The following is a 7,500-nucleotide window of genomic DNA, read 5'->3' on the forward strand; positions in this document are numbered from 1 at the left end:
GACACCGCCCAGCTCCGCCCAGTTCCGCCCACCCACGCTCCTCGCCACTCCCTCACTTCTTTTTTTGGTTCCTGTTCTCTCAGTCCCCTCGTTTTTTCTCACATTAATTCTCGGTATCTTTAGTCTTCCACTTTCCCATTTTTTCCTCGTGTTCTTCGTCTGTCCTCTAAGCCAGTTGATTCTCACACACTTCCCTCATTTTTCGTCTTCTCATTTCCCTCTAATGCTCTTCCTCTTTCCTTCAACCTTCAAATTTTCTTCTAACGCTCCATTTACGTCTCTTCAGTCCACACACTTTCTTCTAGCCGCCGTGTCATATCCCTTCAGTCTTCTAAGTATTTTGTACTGCCCGTCTTCTGCTTCTTCAGTCCTCAGACTTTCTTTTAGTTGCCTCTCTTATTTTTTCTTCAGACCCCAACCTTTCTTCTGGCGGTCCTGCTCTGTTTCTTCAGTCCTCAAACTTTCCTCCAGCAACTTCATTCAGTCCCCAACTTCATCCCACGTGCCTGTCTCCCTATAATCCCCTTGCGCCCATTCCTGTCCTCTCTCCGCTCTCCTGGTTGGTGCCCCAAAAGACGTCCCGTAGACTTCTCGGCAATGCTTCGCGCTTTGGAAAAACCCACGAAAGGAACCACTAAGCATTACAGAGACGGTGTGTTGCTACGAGGTACCTTAGGTAGGGACGCGAGGCCCGGAGAGTGATAGGAATGAGTAAAGGTATATAATGTTAGGTAGTAAAGTTGCTACTTTCTACTAACAGTGAAATTTAAGGAAAAGAGGGGATAAGCTGAAAGATGCTTTTTTTCGAGCACTTTTTATTATGTTTTCTTCTGATTTGTAATTTGCACTTATGGTTTAGAGCTTGAGGAGGAATTTAAGAAGGCAACACACTAAGCGCGTGACACTGTCTTTCCGCCGCGAGAAAAGATTCACCAAGTATTTAATCGACGTCGGTAATATTTGTTCAGGGTCCCCTGCTCGTTCTCGCTTCGCACCTGTCACTCCGAGGCTTCATGTCGCGTGTCACAGCCTCAGGGAACTTCAAACCATGTCACCTCTATCCTGGCCAGCGCCCTCTTCGTCCTTCCTTCGGATACGCGTAGCACTGAGCGTGACTGTTTCTCATCCTTTTCTCAAATCGGCGTGTCGTCTTCACCGCTCTTCATTTGCTACGGACAAGTGAGAACCCAGAGTGGCCTTGGCCTTTGTGCACCGGGAGACACCGACAGAGGCCCGCCAGTGCACCGGCGCGCCGCTCGTGACATGTTCCTTATGTCTGCAGAAGTGATGAGTCAAAGTTGTCATTAGGTTAAGGTTAAGCTGACCTAGTCTACTTCAACAGGCAATTCCTTGTGTGTGTCCACACTGGTGTTATACAGTAGTTGTGCCTTCCACCCTGCTGTGCGCACCCACTATTCTAATACACTGTTTTCTCTCGTTTCTCTCTGCAGTACCGCGACAAAGAGGTATCCACCCACAGTCGGCCTTGCGTGTGCTTTCGATCCTAGGAAGATGATTAGCCGCGTTGCACCCTGCATCCCTGTTGACGCATGATGCACTGCGCATTTAACACTGTTGTGGCTTCTGTTCTCTTTTTCACTTAGTGTCCATGAGTTTCCAGCTTCCGGCATGAGGGGACTAAGATATGAGAAGAGACTCGATAGTGAGCGCCTGTCTTGTGCATGTCATTCCATCGAAAAGGAGTTTATAAGGATGTAGAAGGACTGTCGCCACACATACACACACACTCCCCCCAGTCCCTGCACCGTCAGTAACACCCACGGGTTCCCTCACGTACATAGTCCAGACGAGAGTAGTAACATTAAAAAAAATTCCTCCTTGCCTCAGTCAGTCTCTGAATAATAATGAGAAGAGTACAAGTCACGTGCCATAAGGAGGAAAGCGCTGTCCAGGTGTTCACACCACAGCAGGTGTGCTTACTAAACTGCGGCACGTTTTCCTCCTCCCGCACATCCAGACAGGAGCCACTCAGTGCAACACCCCAGACAGCAGCAGGCCACACTCTTCTCATTACAGCCATACATGCACACGTCTCATCCCTTCCCGCCCATCCCACTCCACTTCAAAGACACACACTGACACATCTCCACACCTTCCAGCGCGCAATACACGCACACTTCTTCCACTTCCTTGGTCAGCAATACATCTCACTCTGTCATACCCCTGTACACCTCAAGTCACATCTACGCTGCTCGTCACCTTCACACACTCTGCAACACCTTCCCGCAACACACATCTTTGTCATCTCACCCCAGTCACTCAAGAAAAAGCAGCACATCTCTCTCTGACGGTAACACACATACACCCTAAGTTACATAGGCACTCATCTTATTTATACACTCAGCAACACACGAGAACACCTCACTCTGACCTCGCTCATACACCCTAAGTTACATTGCTTCTCACCTTCACACACTCGGCAACACACCCTCACGCAACACACACACACTCTCATCCTTCCTTTCCTCGAGTCAGGGCTGTTGGTGTTCTTGCAAAACTCGCTGTGTTGCGCGATTGATTCATTGAGTGCCTTCACATCACCGCTTGGCGCCACGCGTGCTGGCCTGTGCCTGACTTGTGGCTGCTCCGAGGCTCCGTGGCCCGTCAGGCAGCATGAAGGAGCGTGTTTATTGATTGAGGAAGGAGAGGGTCATGGACAAAGAGTCACCCGTCCTGTAGTTGTAGGTGATGCATGACACTTCATCTGCTCGGGTTTCAGGACTTTTTTGTTCTGTGCCGCGCAGGTGGGCGTGGCGTTCTCAACACCCACGCCCACCTGTCCTAAACCTCCTTACCAGTTCATCCTTCTGCAATGCTCCTTTATATATATTTTTTTTTTTCCAGAACCTCTTCCCCCAGTTCCTCCGTCCTCCTCCCCTCCACTCCCCCACCCAGTTCCTTATCCTGCAGTGAAGGAGGCTGCCGCAGTGATCCACGTGTTAAGTTTCTAAGGTCATAATGACCACACTTGTGTTCATGGCTAAGTGTGCCATCATAAGCTGCATAATATTAGTCACCAAATAAGAGAAGCGTCATGAGACCACATCCAGCCTTCCATTCTTGCCCTCTTTCACCTCCTCCTCCTCCTCCTCCTCCTCCTCCTCCTCCTCCTCCTCCTCCACCTCCTCCTCCTCCTCCTCCTCCTGTTCCCGCTCCTGCTCCTCCTGCCCAGCTTGTATGCCCCCTGTGGCCTCATCTGTGGGGAAGCTGAATGCAGTCTAACACAGTGATCTGACAGTGATAACCTCCCACAAACCCTTTCACCCACTCTAAGTTAACATTAATTCCCCGCCCCTCCCTTCCCTTGCCTGGGTTTATCAGACTAACCTTAGATGCCACAGCTCTTAGCTCCCCAAACACTAGTCCTTTAGGATAACTGGAGCCACCGCAGAGTAGGTAAAGGACCCATCTGAGAGGAGCAGGTGTCCCTCGAGGGTGGCTATGTGGTGGTGGCGGTGAAGGAGGCGGTGAAGGTCGTGTCCTGGTCGCCATCCCCCTCCTCCTCCTCCTCCTCCTCACCATGCCATGCCGCCGCCACGGCCTCTCCTGTCCCTTGGTTGATTTTAAAGATTTATTTTAGCATTACTTGTTTTATTTGTTATTGATATTATTTTATATATATTTATTTATTTATTTATTTGTTTTATATTTTTATTTATTTATTTATTTTTTTTTTTTTTTCTTACGGGCAATGACTTCTGATGAGGACTTTTGATTTTGATGTAACTATTGTTTTAACTATTTTAATGGGCTATTTTAATGGGTAGTTTTTTTTTCTTTTTTTTGAGGACTCCTATTTGTGAAGACTATTACGTATTTACGAGGACTGTTCCTTATGACCACTTTGACAGACTTCAAAGGGATTGTTTTTAGAAGGACTGTTTTCACGTGGACCTTTCTGTCTATTTCAGTTTTGTTTGTATTAGTTAGCTTGTCTCCTTCATATTTTTTTTCTATATTTGTTTACTTATTTTTTATTAATTTATTCATTTACTTATTTCTTCCATTAATTTTCGAGTCATTCACTCTCTTGTTTACTTAATTTCTTTCAGAAGTGAAAGTCATTGTTTTCAATTTTCCTTTATTTTCTTATTTATTTATTTATTTATTTATTTATTTATTTTCAGGAAGACTATTTAGTACTAACATTTTCACAAGGTCTGGATTTTGTCACACTTCCATTAAAAGCACTGAAGGGTGTTCATGTTTCAATGTTTTACCAACACAAGCTCACTTCATCTCACTGTTTTAGCAAGGCACTGATATATTGCATCTTTGGACAGTTTATTGATCTATTTGCCATAATTGCCATGTAACTCTGCTCACTTCAGAATAATTGGTCATCATTTACTTTTTCTGGATGCACTCACCATTGCTCAGACGTCACCTCAGCATGACCCTGCTGCCTTGACGTGCTTCTAATCCGCCTTCGTGCATCTATCCGCTCTCGTTCAGGACTTCAGCGAGAGTTTCCAGATCCTCCATGCGGGGCGGGCGCTGCGCATCCTCCGCCTGGCCAAGCTGCTCTCCCTGGTCCGCCTCCTCCGCCTCTCCCGGCTGGTCCGATACGTGTCGCAGTGGGAGGAGGTCTATGTAAGCAGCGTCAGTGTTACCCCTCTTTATTCTTTCTCTCGCCCTCACACACTCTCATTCACACGGACACAATCAGCTTCACAGATATGCTAATATGTATGCTGGAACATAGCCTCTTGCCTAGATGACCCACGCCTGTGTACATGATAAAGCAGCCACAGATATATATAAATACAAGCCCTTTTGACCATGAGAAATAGCATGCGCGCTAAGGCCGGCCAGTTACTAGCCTTGCTGCGCGGAGGACACACTGTGTTTAGTTGCAATCCAAGTTTACAAGTGTGCCAGTGCAAGCAACACCCCAACAACGTCCTAACTACCCTTCCCTAAACCCTCTGCGTGATCACCCCGCGGTGAGGTCACTCACACTGACCTGACCTGGTGCGGCAGTGAAACCCTTCCCCAAGGCACCAAGGCTGCGACCTCCTCACTGTCCCAATAGATAAGTAGTTTTAGCTGGCCATAGATCCTGTAAAAACCTCGTCCCTTAGACCTAAAACCCAACCAACAGCCTTGCCGCATACGACTGCCTGGCTACTGGTTCCAGGCTCACCACCACTCCGTCCCTCCTCACTATGCTTGCATTGTTAACGCGTTGAATATATATATATATATATATATATATATATATATATATATATATATATATATATATATATATATATATATATATATATATGTATGTATGTATGTATGTATGTATGTATATGAAATAAAAACCCGACAAAAACTCCCACCATCCGGTTTCCGGTCAGTGCCAAGGTGCGAGGAGTGTGCACGAGACAAACCGAGGCGGCGACAGGTCAGGAAGGGAAGGCCGCCGTGCCACGCCTTGCCGCCATCACAAGGGACAGCCGCCATAAAGGCTCACACATAATTATGCTCTTTTCTCATTCGTGAGTAAAAACGAATGAAGTTTTAAGCTATTCACGGCGTTACATTTTTTAATGGCATTTTTGGCCGTGTTTGCCGGAGACTTTTCAGTCCTTTTTTATCGCAGACAGGTAACATACTTATGGCGGCGCTCTGAACTCCTTAATTTCCTGAACTTTTTCCGCCGCCAGACTACCTCCCTCAGGCGATCACAGTGAGGGAGTGCAGTCTGCTCGGCGCGGGGGAAAGGGCCGGGCTCCTCACGTGAGGTTCTATCCTCCCCGCTCTCAATCCTAGAGCGTTCAGCCACCGCGCGGCGCTTTTTTAGTCACTTGCAGTTCCCCTCATGACCATGAACATAAATGCTCCAGGATTAGATTTCAGGTCAAAAACAACTGTAAGTACCATGAGCTTCATTACCAGCGTGTGCATGAGTGGCCAGCATCAGCATCGGTGAGAGAATTTATGCTTTATGAAGAGCATCTTGATGATCGGAGACAGCTTGGGTTCCGACGAGCCGGACGCATCTGGCATGACGCACCTGGCATGGTTTGGTGTATGACATGACACTGTGTTCTCTCTTGGTGTCAACTCGTAAACTGGAGAGCCGTCTGCGTCCAGCTCTCCTCACTCGTCCCATGTTAGACCCGTACTCGTAGGCTCGGCGTGGCATGAACAGGGAAGCTTAATTGCAGCTCCTCTGCGCAGACTGGCATATGAACTCCTACTAAAATAAATCAAACTTGCCTCCGTCACTCCACTGGTCAGCTGAGGAGGCACGCCCCGCCCCACAGGCTGCTACTCCGTCAGTCAGTCCTCACCAGTGAACATTACGAGTCACCCCAGTGCCCTGCTCGCTGCCTGGAGGGAGAGTCGAGGCAGATGGTGGTCTAGGGTCCTTAGCGGGCAGTGCCGCCGCCCCAACCCCAGCAGTAAATATCTGTTGTTGTTGTTCTGTTGTCACCTTAATGACCCTCGTGCCTGGTCCTGTCCCCCTCCCTCCCCTCCTGTGTCCCCTCCTGACCTGTTGATGCGGTTATCCTGAACATTGGTCGGCTTTGTACATGAATAACAAAGTACAATAGATCCCCTCCGCCACCTCATAGACTGGTAGACTTACCCTGTTGACCCCCTGCGCTGCTGCTCCACTAGCTGACCCTACTGACTGTGACCCCCGAACACCCTGAGCCCCACACGCGGACACAACACACACGCTCCTCAAGTCGATGTTTTCCAGCTGGACACACCTCACATGTCTCCTCTGTCTGCCATCGAGTCTTATCACTACATGTATATACACCTTTTCCTTCCCTTCCTCTATTCTTTTTATATTCTTATTCTATTGTTCTTATTCTATTCTTTTCCTTTCTGTACATATTTCTCAGTTACAAGAACACGGACACAACTTTCCTGTTTCTCATTTCCTCACTTGTAAATTGTAGTTCCCTCACCTTTCCTATGTTTAGAAGCTCCTCAATCTTTCCCACTCTTATGTCTTCTAACTGTTCAGTTTGTCAGTAGTTCTCTTGTATATTTGGCCATGCTGGACGCCGCTCCTGCCCGGGAGTCCTGCCCGGGGCACGAGAGGTCCACTGTGAGCTATCATGTACCGGTAGACATTTTGTAACGTATGTGATTCTTGTTCCACATGAGCTTCTCTAAAGGTACTGATTCATTTCTCTGAACTGACGAACGTTGGCTGTAACGTTTCTGGCTTGTTTTCTCCCGGTAATTATTGCTCTGTGTCTCTCACTGTCTATCTATCTCTCGTCCGTCTGTTGTGAGCGAGAGAGCGTTGCACCTCTCACTGCTAGCTTCGTGCTTCTCTCCTCTACAACCAATCTTGTATTGTTCAACGCTTATGTGAAACAGGACTCATATGTACCCTTCTCTTAACTGCCACTGGTTTGCCTTACAATATGTCGAATCTTTCTATTTTTATATATCTTGTAATGATTCACTGAATTATTATCTGCTGACTGCAAGCATCGGGATGTTGGCAACATGTCCGCT

General features: G+C 47.5%; 1 protein-coding gene across 1 annotated transcript in view; it reads left to right on the plus strand.

Moving 5' to 3' along the window:
* The window catches only part of LOC135112911 (potassium/sodium hyperpolarization-activated cyclic nucleotide-gated channel 2-like), a 38,510-nt gene that overhangs the window by 7,717 nt on the left and 23,293 nt on the right, over nucleotides 1–7,500 (plus strand). Inside the window, exons 3-4 of the mRNA XM_064027862.1 lie at nucleotides 1,452–1,466; nucleotides 4,477–4,614. Of these exons, the coding sequence (XP_063883932.1) occupies nucleotides 1,452–1,466; nucleotides 4,477–4,614 (153 nt within the window). The remainder of the gene's footprint in view (nucleotides 1–1,451; nucleotides 1,467–4,476; nucleotides 4,615–7,500) is intronic.

Source organism: Scylla paramamosain, chromosome 24 (genome assembly GCF_035594125.1).
Source record: "Scylla paramamosain isolate STU-SP2022 chromosome 24, ASM3559412v1, whole genome shotgun sequence".
In the NCBI taxonomy this organism is placed as follows: domain Eukaryota; kingdom Metazoa; phylum Arthropoda; class Malacostraca; order Decapoda; family Portunidae; genus Scylla; species Scylla paramamosain.